This window comes from Mastigoproctus giganteus, chromosome 10 (genome assembly GCF_048544385.1).
Source record: "Mastigoproctus giganteus isolate SK-2022 chromosome 10, ASM4854438v1, whole genome shotgun sequence".
Lineage (NCBI taxonomy): Eukaryota > Metazoa > Arthropoda > Arachnida > Uropygi > Thelyphonidae > Mastigoproctus > Mastigoproctus giganteus.
The window spans coordinates 133,044,220-133,058,072 of record NC_143584.1 but is presented as its reverse complement, the minus strand read 5'-3'; the positions used below and the strand labels follow the sequence as shown (position 1 = coordinate 133,058,072).

Here is a 13,853-nt window from a genome sequence, read left to right as displayed (position 1 = left end):
GTTATTTAACTAAACCGTGGTAACCGAAATTCGTGCAAAGCGAGGACCGTGTGTGCGCATGCGTGCGTGTGACTGCACATGCATGCACACGCACGCGTGACTGCACATGTGTGTATGGCCCAGTCCTGTGAATCCCTAGGCTGACCTCTGTCGTCGATGAAAAAAAGACTGGTAATCGCAGTAAAAATATTGACTGATCTGATCAAGTCTCCTTCATTCTGGGATCTCTGTGGCTGGAAGATTCCACCTGCCCAGTTCAGAGCCACCCCAACTATTTGCCCTGTTCATTCTGCCTCCACCTTTCAGGTTGTTTCTTACCCCATACCAGATGCTTGGATGAATCCAATACACTGATGCCAATCTTCTGAAATTTGCTGTCAACCAACGATATAGACATGGGATACTTGGCTCCACACACACACACACACACACACACACACACACACACACACACACACACACACACACACACACCATAGACCGCAAACTGTCAGCTGCATCTGCCAATAACCAAACCCCTTAATAAAACAGGGAATGGCGACTCCAGGAGATATGGCGCCACCATCTCTTGACAAACCATTACAACCCATCGAAACAGTCTAGTTGGAAGTGAAACTACACAACCATCTAGATGGAAGTGAAACTACACTGGTGCTCCCTGTAAGGGAATCTCTATGTTTGTTCAGACAGTGTGCACAAGGAAAAGTCTTCTTTCTTCACATCCAAAGACAGAATACCCTTCATTACCACTTGGAGATCCCTGTGAATTAACTAATGAGCATAATGGAAAATGAGTCTGGCATTGCTCTTGCTGCTCTTTTCCATGAACTCTGAGGATAGTAGTCACTACTGTAAATCATATATGTATCAGTTGTCATTTGGTTTATTTATGTTTAATGTTATTGATCTCATGTACGCCATCTCTGTAATGTAATTTGTTTAATGCCAGTTCTTGTCATATTAATGTCTTTTGTATCTGACACCCTATATCATTTAATGTCATCTTGTTTTGTTCTTTAATGTCATGTTATTTAATGTTTTTTTAACGCTTCTTATCTGTAAACCCCTGGCGTTTTTGCTATGAAGGGAAAGTACAACACTATTTAATCTTTTAACCATATGCAATCAAATGTTGTTGCAATAAAGATTCTCTCTCTCATCAGTAGTCAGTTTCTCCCATACTAGTTCTAAAAACTATTGTTAAAAGGTACCTAGCGGACAACCAGTATTAAGAATAATTTAATTTATGATTATTATATTTAGCTGCCATTCCTCTCTATCATTTCACTTCACTTCTGTGATGGATTACATTCTGATATCCTATTGGCCTAGTTCTGATGTTTTGGTAGCATATATAGTACTGTGTTCTGATTCCCTGATAAGCGTAGCAGGGTTAGTGTTGAACCAGTTGACATCCCAGCCAGTATGAATCTCAATTAATTTGCACTACTGTAGTGATAATGTTTTAGCCTTGCTTTGTCAAATTTGGTTGTCTTAGTCCTGTATTGGTGGCATGTCCTTATTCATTCAGTAGCCAGTTCATTCATTCAGTAGCTGGTGCCCTACTAACAGGAGAATGTGAGGAGTAGACATTAGAAACTCTACTTTGCTTCCCTACGAGCCTAGTTTAGAGGATATGGAGTCTCCTTGTAGATACATAGCTTCAGACTCTTCAGGCCAACCAAAGAACTTTATTTTGTGAATATTTGTCTTTAGCGTATTTTATTGTATTTACTTTTTTTAAATTTTAACTCAGCAGTGGTCATGTGAGACTTGTCACCTTATAGTCTTAGTTGCTGATGCCAAAAAAAAAAAAAAAAAAACACTGAACCAGTCAAACTTGTCAGATGACTCACAACACAAAATTTTGCATGATATTTGTTGGTTCAAGATAAATGATTAAATATAGACTGAGTTTACCCAAGTTGTTTTTGAAAGTGATACTTAATAGTTTTCACAGAGTAATTTGAACCAACAAATATCATGCAAAATTTTGTCTTGTGAGTCATCTGACAAGTTTGACTGGTTCAGTGTTTTTTTTTTTTTTTTTTTAACACTGATTATGAATTACCCACTAATTATGCCCTGTAACTTTCTAAATATAGTATGGTCCCAGCCTTGGAAGGAACATCTTAGGGCTTTTATAGATAATTGGCTGAAAACACAATTAGAAAACAAGTGCAAGTTCTTATTAGGATTGTTTTTTGCAACCCTTATAATTTCTGTGTTGAGTTTTGTGAAGTAAAATAATAAATACTATAATTTTTCCATTGTTTTTTTCGTATGAAACTACTAAATCTTTTGATAGGTTAAGTTAGTTGGGGTTGAATTTGAAAGTGTCTGCAATTCTGCCCAGACACGATAGGAGGGAGTATATGATGAGAGCCTTGTCGATCAATTCGGCCCTGGAAAGATTGTGCAAGGCTCAAGGGGTAGAATTTTGTTCAGCCTGGACTGTACTTGTTAACAGGAGAGATTGCTTCTACAGGGATGGGATACACTTAAATAGAAAGGGTGCAAGAATATTTGCTGATGCTATCGAGGCAGTGTTGGGTGGGTCGGAAAACTGCTAGCTTGGGGGGAGACAAAGACCAATAGATTGACAGTAGCCACTGGCAGAGGTGAAAGAGATTCTTGCACTGCTTCTATTAGAATGAGCAGAAGCCTGAAAAACAAGATGCATGGTATTTCAGAGACTGCTGGGAGCCATTGCGGTACAAGTAAACACATGGGTTGTGTTAGGGTAGCTAAGAATAGAAACAGGTGCAGGTATACTTGCGTGTACACCAATGTTAGGAGTTTAGTAAATAAATTTGATGAATTTGAGGTATTGCTCAAAACATCAAAGGCAGATATTGTTGGGATATCAGAGACGTGGTGTCACACAGATATAAGGGATGCAGAACTGCAATTTGGGGAGTACAACGACTACAGAAAAGATAGACAGGATAGTAAGGGGGGAGGGGTTATGCTATTAGTTAAGAAACACATAAAAACCAAGGAAGTGAAGCCAGTCGACATCGCTGGACAGTGCAGTGTTGAGTCAGTTTGGTGTGACATAAGCATTGGGAGATCAAAATTGAGAGTAGGAGTGTGCTATAGGCCTAATGACTCTGATGAGTATAATAAGGAACTGTACAGGGAAATAGAGTGGGCCAGTAAATCAGAGAGTCTTATAATGGGAGATTTTAATTTCCCAGATATTGACTGGAATTTGGGGGCTGGTTACTCACAGCAGGGCTTTTGTGGATTTATTGGATGATTGTTTTCTACATCAGCATGTTCGGGAGGCAACTAGAGGGAGTAATACTCTTGATTTGATTATCAGCAGTGATTCTTCATGCATTAAGAATCTGCAGATAAATGAACCACTAGGTGGCAGTGATCACAGTGTGCTGAAGTGGGATTTACTCAAAGAGGTAACTACCATTAGGGGTAAAGGGAAGGGTAATTGCTTCTGTAAAGGCGACTATGATGGACTGAGACAGTATTTAAATTCTATACAATGGGACCAACTGATGATGTTACCAACAGCAAATTCAAAATGGGAAGCATTCAAAGAACTTATCTTGGAAGCTACTAGGCTTTACATACCACCTAAGAAATATTGTTCAAGGTTTAGGCCAAAATGGATGTCAGATGAACTAATGAGGCATATGGCAGAGAAGAAAAATGCATGGGATACTTACAAATTAACACATGACACAGAAGCCTATGATAGATACAAGTTGATATGCAACCAAGTTACAAAGGAGGTTAGGCAGGCAAAGGCATATTACGAGAAATCCTTGGCAAGGGATGCAAAGAAAAACAGCAAAGAGTTCTTTACTTATGTAAACTCTAGAAGGAAGAGGGTGAATCAGATTGGTCCACTTGATATTGTTGGGTCAACTGTTGATGATCCTGCTCAGGTAGCTAACAAACTAAATGAATATTTTGCATCGACATTCACACATGAGGAGTTATTCAGCAAGGGGAATGCCAGAGGTGTATTCAACTCTGGCAGTACGCTACAGAATCTTGAAATAACTGGGAGTAAAGTGGAGGAGAAACTGTTGAAGATAAACACAAGAAAGGCACCCGGGGTGGATGGGATCTATCCAGTTATATTAAAGGAGGCAGCAAAGGAAGTAAGCAAACCCTTAGCCATAATTATGAGAGCTTCCTTGGACTCAGGGGAGGTACCCATAGACTGGAAATGTGCAAATGTGACCCCAATTCACAAAGGAGGATCAAAGGCTGACACAAGTAATTATAGACCTGTGAGCTTAACTTCTGTTCCAGGAAAATTAATGGAGGCACTGGTTAAAGAAGCACTGCAGGATCATTTAGACAAGACTTCAGTTATAGCTCAGACACAGCATGGTTTTGTTAAGGGGAAGTCTTGCCTGACCAACTTGATTGGATACTATGATGCAGTCACAAAAGCACAAAAGAACTGGATGCAGGGAATAACTTTGATATTATATACTTGGATCTTAGAAAGGCTTTTGATACTGTTGCACATGGAAGACTGCTACACAAATTGGAGCAGTGTGACATTGGAGGCAAATTGCTGCTATGGATAAAGGGGTGGTTGAGGGGGAGAAGACAGAGAGTGGTAATCAATGGACACTGCTCATCGTGGACTAATGTTATTAATGGAGTCCCTCAGGGCTCAGTGTTGGGTCCATTATTGTTTTCTGTATTTATAAATGATATTGATGATGGTATATCAAGCTTAATGTCCAAGTTTGCAGACGATACAAAGGTTGGCAGGGTTGTCAAGGACACTACTGACACTATGCTGCTGCAACAGGAACTGGAAAGGTTGAGCAGATGGGCTGAGAGGTGGCAAATGAAGTTTAACATTGACAAATGTAAAGTACTACACATGGGAAACGGCAACCCCAGAGCAACGTATCAACTCTGTGGTACTACACTGACAGTGGTAGAGAATGAAAGGGACTTGGGGGTGGTTGTGCAGGCAGATATGAAGTTCTCTGAGCAGTGCAGACGGGCTGCAAGAGTAGCTCACGGAGTATTGTCAATGATATACAGGAATTTTTCCAGCAGGGATAAGAAGGTGATTATTCCATTGTATAAGGCAATGGTCAGGCCACACCTAGAGTACTGTATACAGGTCTGGAGGCCTCATTTCAAGAAGGATGTAGAGCTGCTGGAACGAGTACAGAGAAGGGCAACAAGATTAGTGAATGGAACAAAGGGGTGCAAATTACAGTGTCTGGAGACTAGGCACCAGCGAGGTGATCTGATAGAGGTGTATGAAGCCTTGAATGGTTTAAGCATGCTCAATGCTGATGGGATTCTTCCTCTAGCTCAGAAAAATCACCTGAGGGGGCATAAATTCAAATTGAGGAAAGACAGATGTAGGATAGACGTGCGGAAATTTGCCTTTAGCCAGCGGGTGGTTGGTTGGTTGGTGGAACAGACTTCCATCCCTTGTGGTGGAGGTTGATAGCCTAAATAAGTTTAAGGCTCAGCTGGACAGGTATTTTGAACGAACAGAGGGGTGAAGTGGATGTGGGTTTTTTTTTTTGGCTGATGCTGCATATGCTTGCTTTCTTGCATCAAATGCCTCTACTAATGCCAATGCTAGTTTGTATTTTTTTTATCTTTTATTTATCATAAAAATGGTTTTGCTGTTTTTTTTATTATTATAATTAATCATATGAAAAAAAAGTGTATTATTGCTCATGATCAATCTGTTAGTGGGTCCTGTGGAACTGTGTTCTATGTTTGTGCAATTTCTTTTAAGCTTTAATTTCACTAATGACTGACAAAAACACATTTTTCTGTTAAAATATCATTTGAATCTCTGAAAGATAAATACATCCAGATGTGGATGTATTTATCCTTCAGTGCTACATCCTGTCTGTGGCATGCAAATTATTTTTAAATGCTTTGAAATTCCATTTCTCATCAAAACAAAATAAAAGATTAACCACTCTTTTTTTTTTTTGGAGTAGTAACATTAAAGGAACATGCTTTTGTGCTCTAGCAAGGTTTGGAAAGTGCAACGTTACATTTTAATTCTCCGGCATTTGCAATCAATGTTAGATTAAATAGGTTTTTCTTTTTGAACTATTTATGAACTTCAACAGTCAGTGATCTTGTTTTACCATCTTTGTAAGATTTGCACCTCGAAAGAACGACTAACAATCACAGCATATTTAATTTCCATGCATTATATTACCATTTAGCCTGAATGAAGTTTGTTTAACTTCTTTACTCTTTCAGTATGCTTTAATCCTGTATTAGGTCTTTAACTTTGTAAAGCCTTTATTTCTATCTTATAACTAACTCTGTACTTGTATATGTGTGTTGACACTTTTGAAGTAATTGTCTGCTGCAGACATTTGACACCACAGTCTTTGTTGTTTGGTAGCAAACTTTATTTTAAGATGAAGTACATGTTGCGATTAATATTACAACAATATAATTCATTCACAATATAAATATTAGTAAGATAAGTACATGCAGTTACTTCCTTCCTTAGTCTTAGTCTAATAGCAAAAGCCTTAACATCTCTTATCATTTTCTAGTTGCACAGATATAAAATGACCATTTGGGGTTATGAACATTAAAATTATCGATGATAATTATTTTTCTGTAGGGAAAGTTAGTGGAAAAGATAATTTATGAAAGAAAGGTAGAAAGTTCCGAATGATTTGTGAAGTTTAGTGACTGATTGAGACAAGAAATGATTTGGCAGAATGAGGTAAGGAAATTTTGAGTCAAAGGAGATCAAAAATGGGAGATTCCAGATTAGGAAGTGTCGAAATCTCATAGTAGCATATGCGCCCTTTTATTTTAAGTAGCTACTACCGCTTAAAATACAAGGAATTATAGAACAAGTGATGAGGATAAATGAGATGAATAGTGCTGAACGAAACTGTTAGTGATTATGGGCATACCCAACTCGTTAACTTAGTATGCATCTTGACCAGCTAGGAAAAATAGGGAATCCAACTATTGCTGGCTATGTAGAGGCAGCAGGGAGAGAGAGAGAGAGATTCCTCCTAAAGCATTGCCAACAACAGTCTGGTGTATTGTCTAGTAAAGTTTTGCTTTCAAGGTGAAACATTTTTTTTACTTAAAGCCTCTATTAAGCAAAATAGTGGTATTCCACCAGGTGATGAGAGTCAGGTAGCATCTAGTATTGCTTATTGTCAAGAGGTTTGGTTATTTCTCTGATGGATGTGGACTTTTATCCACCTTTATCCCCTGTTTACATTGGTTTGTGTCTGTGTAGTCAAATTCATTTTACTAGGTATTCATAGTATAGTAAACCCCCCGCTATTCAAGGTATCTGTATTCGCGGGTTTCACGTATTCGCGGTTGATTATTTAATATAAAATGAAACCTAAAAAAATGTGAATTTTAAAGCGCCGTGAACATTTTCTGCCATAAAAAAACATGAGCGTGGCTAAAATCAGCGCTCAGTGGATGGGGGAGAGGGGTGACAAAATTGCGAGCGTGGATATTTCTCGCTAATCCTTGTTCAGTATGTGTTATGCCTTGTCATGGAAGGTTTCATCGTTTGCTTTTAATTTATATGCTTATAAATTGAATAAATTTATCAATTTATAAATTGATATGCGTACAAAAGTGATAAATCTACCGTTTTCAGTGTAAAACAGAATTTTTCAAGTGTGTTAACGGAAGAAAGTGACTTTATTGTGGACAAATTCTTTCTAACCCGTACAAAAATATGGCTACGAATAACAAGAGAAATGTGAAAAGATCAAAGGTGATGACATTAGCAAATAAAATTGAGTTATTAGACAAAATTTCTAATGGTGAAAGTGTCTTCTCAGTGGCAGAACATTATAAAATCAATGAGTCAACGGTACGATCAATCAAGAAATCAGAAGAAAAAATTTGCCGTAGTGTCCATGAAAACGCGCTAATTGCTTCAAAAATTTGCTCTGTAACTCGTGATGTTAAGTTAGAAAAAATGGAAAAAGCTTTAAATCTGTGGATAGAAGACCGAACTCAAAATAAAATTCCATTAAGTTCACTCATCATTCGTGAAAAGGCAAAACTCCTTTATCAACACTTTAGCGAAACAGATGATAGCACTGACGTGATAAGTTTTTTAGTTAGCAAAGGCGCTGGTTTGAAAGATTTGTTTGAAATTTCTAATAAGTATTACATTTAATAGTTTCATATTTTCATTTCGATGCCATATGCTTGCATTTCACTATGTACTGTCTATGTACATAGTCATATTATGAAGGTACATATAATACATACATAGACAAAATTTTAGACTAGTTTTTCTTATGTATTTCATACTTTGGAACGGAACCCCTTTATTACTATGGGAGCCATAACTCAGTATTCGTGTTTTCAGTATTCGCGGTATTTCCCAGGAACGTAACCCCCGCGAATAGCGGGGGTTTACCGTATTATGGACCTTGCATATTGAGGAGATACTAAGCACTGCTAAGAATGCTGCTACTGAGAGGATATATATAGAAGATTTGGTTGTCGTAGAGCAACTGGATTTCACTGAACTTTTCTTCCACCTGTCTGTCTTAACTTCAAACATGAAAATCTTAGAGAGAAAAATTGTACCATTAATCCAATTTATAGTTCAGAATGTTAATCAAATTAATCCAGAAAGTATAGTTAATATAAATTAGCAAAATTAATTCCAGTACAGTGTTCTTTAATCAGTCAATGACATGATTTCCCTTACAAGTGTATCTCACATACTTGACTCATTGTGCTTTTGATTATAATTTTTCTTTTTTTCTTTTTCTTCTAGATTGCAATGCAGAAACATGTTGACACTTGCTGTACCCCTGAAGGTTACCTTAAAAGTCATGATTATATTCTAGCTCCAGTCAATGCTGAGGCAAAACTAAAGAGAAACTGTTCACTAAAACCATTGCGTTCACGAAATTCACCAAGAATAGTTTGTGATTTACTTTTGGAAAAAATTTTGCTTAATTTAAGTGAGGTAATAAAATTAACTTTGACTTTTTTATAAAGGTTTGCTTAATTAGAATCATTTTTTTTATTACCCACTTCTTTTTTTGTTAAATATTTAATTTATATTCTGTAATGAAATTGCAGATTCAGTATAAACAGATTGTATTATGGGAAAGAGAATATGAACGAATGGATATATTATGGAAATACAGGAAATGGAGGCCTAATGTTCCCATTAAAACTAAGTAAGAATTACTTTTTCTTTTAATTCTTGTTAATGTTTTTCTTTTACTTGTGCTATATAAGGAATTTATAGTAGTTTTCAAGAAAACAGAAGTTGCAGAACTATGTTAAAGTGCATATTATGTATATTATGCAAGTATTCTAGCTATGAGATAATTCTACAGGTATTCTAGCTCGTAGGTAAATTAAATAGTTGACAAGATATTGTATGTAGAAGACAATGATAGAACACAATTTTATTAATTTTATATTAATTTGACACTTGACCCATTATTTTTTTATGCAATTTAATTGATTTATTGAGTCTGAAAAGTATAAAATTTTAAAAGTGGGAAATCTGTATTTCCATCTGATAGGCATCTGATAGGAATGCAATATTATACCAAATAATACTGCATTCATATCAATGTTTGAGGTCCAACTCTGGGTATTTGTTATCAAGACAAAATTTTGCATATTCATATATTAATAAAGCTAGTGTAAGTTTGGAGAAGACCAGTCACCTGCTAAATTTTGTCCTGATAATGGATACTAAAAGTTGAATCTGAAATGTAATATTATTCAGTATGTTGAAATTCCTATCAGTGGCAAACAGGTTTAAGATTTTCTAGTTTTGTTCTTTTGGGCTCAATAAACCATTTAAAATAGCATAAAAAAAGCATGGAGTCTGTGTCTAATTAAAAAAAAAAAAAAAAATTGAAATAGTTACTGTAAACTAAACTGGTTTATTAACTTTGGCAAGGGCTTACAAAATTTTTAAAAGCTAAGAATTTAAAAGAATTTTCATAAATGATTGTTACAGAATTGTCGAAAACAAACCTGCCTATAGAATAAAACTTTCTCTTCAAAGTCTCTGCCAGTAAGTGGATAGTTATAAATGAAAAAAAGACAACTTTTATTACAGTTGCTGCTGTCCTGCAAGATGTTCCTTTTGCATTTTTATTTTTTTAGAACAGCCAACATTACAGATGTGAGAAGGACTAAACTTACACACAGTGTTAAGTTTAGTCTTTTTTCTTTCTTTTTTTTTTTATAACGGTTTGCTAGTTTGAAAGACTTTGAAGACAAAAGTCATATTGTGTAGTCAGTTTGTTTTCAAAAATTTAGCAAGTTTTATAGAAATTCTTTTAATTCTTAGTGCTTAAATTTTGTAAACTCTTATAGTGGTTATTTGTCAGACTCCATTTCTAACTTATAAATAAGAGAGATAGATTTGTTACTTTTAAGTCTACTGTTACTTATTCTGTTACTTTTAGGTCTGTCCTTGGATTCAGGGGAAGTACCCATGGACTGGAGTTGTACAAATGTGACCCCAATTCACAAAGGAGGATCAAAGGGTGACACAAGTAATTATAGACCTGTTAGTTTAACTTCTGTTCCTGGAAAATTAATGGAGGCACTGGTTAAAGAAGCACTGCAGGATCATCTAGACAAGGCTTCAGTTATAGCTCGGACACAGCATGGTTTTGTTAAGGGAAAGTCTTACCTGACCAATTTGATTGGATACTATGATGCAGTCACAAAAGAACTGGATGCAGGGATAACTTTGATATTATATACTTGGATCTTAAAAAGGCTTTTGATACTGTTGCACGTGGAAGACTGCTGCAAAAATTGGAGCAGTGTGGCATTGGAGGCAAATTGCTGCTATGGATAAAGGGGTGGTTGAGGGGGAGAAGACAGAGATTGGTAATCAATGGACACTGCTCATCGTGGACTAATGTTATTAGTAGAGTCCCTCAGGGTTCAGTATTGGGTCCATTATTGTTTTCTGTATTTATAAATGATATTGATGATGGTATATCAAGCTTAATGTCCAAGTTTGCAGACGATACGAAGGTTGGCAGGGTTGTCAAGGACACTACTGACACTATGCTACTGCAACAGGATCTGGAAAAGTTGAGAAGATGAGCGGAGAGGTGGCAAATGAAGTTTAACATTGACAAATGTAAAGTACTACATATGGGAAACAGCAACCCCAGAGCAAAGTATCAACTCTGTGGTACTACACCGACAGTGGTAGAGAATGAAAGGGACCTGGGGGTGGTTGTGCAGGCAGATATGAAGTTTTCTGACAGTGCGGACGGGCTGCAAGTGTAGCTCATGGTGTATTGTCGATGATATATAGGAATTTTTTTAGCAGTGACAAGGAGGTGATTATTCCCTTGTATAAGGCAATGGTCAGGCCACACCTAGAGTACTGTATACAGGTCTGGAGTACTGTATACAAGAGGGATGTAGAGATGCTGGAACGAGTACAGAGAAGGGCAACAAGATTAGTGAATGGAACAAAGGGGTGTTCTTATGAAGAAAGGCTTAAGTTTTGCAAATTACAGTGTCTGGGGACTAGGCACCAGCGAGGTGATCTGATAGAGGTGGATAAAGCCTTGAATGGTTTGAGCATGCTCAATGCTGATGGGATTCTTCCTCTTGCTCAGAATAATCAACTGAGAGGGCATAAATTCAAATTGAGAAAAGACAGATGTAGGATAGACGTGAGGAAATTTGCCTATAGCCAGTGGGTTTTTTTTTTTTTTATGTGAACCCCAAACACGAGAGGTATTAGAACCTATAGTACTTAGTACTGTGCTTGGGTTGGAGGTTGAGAAGACAAAAGAAGATATTTGTTGACATTGGACTTGAACTTCTGTAGATTGTAATTTTCAGGAAATACATATGAAGGAAGGTTGTTCCAGAAAACGGCAGTTGAATGAATAAATGAGGAAGATGAAAAGTTGGTTCTGTGGGTTTGAAGTTGAACAGTAAATGGATGTTGTCTGGTGGCGGCATGTGTTCGGACTGTTTTGAAAGAGAGAGCGGGAATTATAGAAGCCAATTCAGAAGAACAGTGCCCATGGAAGTATCTGTAGAAGAGGCATGCAGCAGAAACAGTGCGTCTATGAGAAAGCGAGTGGAGAGACTCTGTTAGAGATGAATCATTATTTAACCTAACTGCCCTCTTCTGAATGGAATCAAGAAGCCTGAGAGAGGTTTTGGGGGCACCACCCCAGATGTGGGAACAATATTCCATGGCAGGGCGGATTTGCGATTTATACAGAATGAGCAGCTGTTTAGAAGAAAAGTAACGCCGAGAGCGAAAGAGAAAACCAAGTTTTTTAGATGCAGAGAAAGCAATATTTGTAATGTGCTTGTGCCAAGAGAGATTAGAAGTCAGGGTAATCCCCAAAAGAGAGATATATTTTGCCTAGAAATTGGAGTGTTACCAAAGATAAGCATAGAAGCAGAAGAATCCTTTTTGCGAGATATAAGACAAGACTGAGTTTTAGAAGGGTTGAAATCAGCTAAGTTGTCTTTGCCCCGCTGGAAAATTACCTGAAGATCTGCATTTAAGGAATTGGTAGCAGATTTTCGAGAAGTTGAAGCTGATTGAGCAGGACAAGGTTTCTCAAAATGGAAAGTTGAATGCAATGTGCTATCATTGGCAAAACTATGGATAGGATTTCCAGTCAATGGAAGAAGGTCATTGATATACAAGAGGAAAAGAGTGGGGGAAAGAACTGTACCTTGGGGGGACACCGGCATTAGTGGAGAAGTTAGAAGACAGAGAGCCATCTACCATCACCCTCAGTGAGCGTTCGAGCCCGTCACCACCAAATATGGAGGATGCGGAAAGGTTAGGGAATGACCATCGCATATCCCGGAGCAGTATGGCCTTAGTTGCTAATGCTCCTAAAAACCAAATAACTAACTAATAACTAACCCGCAGTGAGCGATCAGAGAGAAAACTGGATAACCAATTACTAAAAACAGTTGGCAGAACATAAGATGGAAGCTTGTTTAGAAGACCTTTATGCCAAACACGATCAAAAGCCTTTGAGATGTCAAGAGCAACTACTTGTTTTTCAGCAAACCTTTCCATTGAATTAGTGCATAAATGGGTAACATAAGCTAGAATATCACCAGTGGATCGACACTGACGGAATCCATACTGGCGATCGTTGATCAGACGGAAGGTTTCTAGGTAGTTTAAGAGTTGGCGATTAATTGATTTCTCCATTACTTTAGAAAGAGTAGAAGCAATTGCAATAGGACGATAATTGGATGGGAGGTATTTGTCACCCTTCTTAGGAACTGGCTGGATATGAGCAAATTTCCAAGCAGAAGGAAAAACACCTTTGGAATAAGAAAGTGAAAAAAGGCGGCAAAGAATAGGAGTAAGTTCAGGAGCACAGGTTTTGAGAACAAGTGGAGAAATACCATCAGGAACTGGAGCTTTCTTAGCATCAAGATTCATCAAAATCCTTCTGATATCCTTTTGACGGAAGTCCCAGGAGGCATTGAATGGAGTGTGTTGGGAATGGTGGGAGGTGTTTTACCAAGATCATTAATACATGAGCTGGAAGAAAAATGGGATGCTAGCAGGTCAGCTTTATCCTTGGCTGAAGTGACAACAGAACCATCTGGTTTGGACAGAGGTGGGAGCAGAGATGGGCAAAAGTTGCGGCCAGTAGCTTTGGCAAGAGACCAGAATGCTCGGCTACCATTAGGGCAAGAAGCAAGTTTTCTACTCTTAACCTGTTCAAACTCTAGTTTGGACTGATTAATAACTGCTTTACAATTGTTGCAAGCTTTGGTGTAGGCAGAAAATGAAACTGAAGAATTAGAAACAAGCCAATTACGATATGCAACATTCTTCTGTTGAACAG

The 13,853-nt window shown here is 37.6% G+C and overlaps 1 protein-coding gene across 6 annotated transcripts in view; it reads left to right on the top strand.

Moving 5' to 3' along the window:
* Nucleotides 1-13,853, top strand: part of LOC150079291 (intermembrane lipid transfer protein VPS13D-like) — a 1,618,665-nt gene that overhangs the window by 164,929 nt on the left and 1,439,883 nt on the right. For all 6 annotated transcript variants that reach the window (XM_090383928.1, XM_090383929.1, XM_090383926.1 and 3 more), the window contains 2 exons: nt 8,777-8,971; nt 9,088-9,188. In XM_090383928.1, the coding sequence (XP_090240054.1) occupies nt 8,777-8,971; nt 9,088-9,188 (296 nt within the window). The remainder of the gene's footprint in view (nt 1-8,776; nt 8,972-9,087; nt 9,189-13,853) is intronic.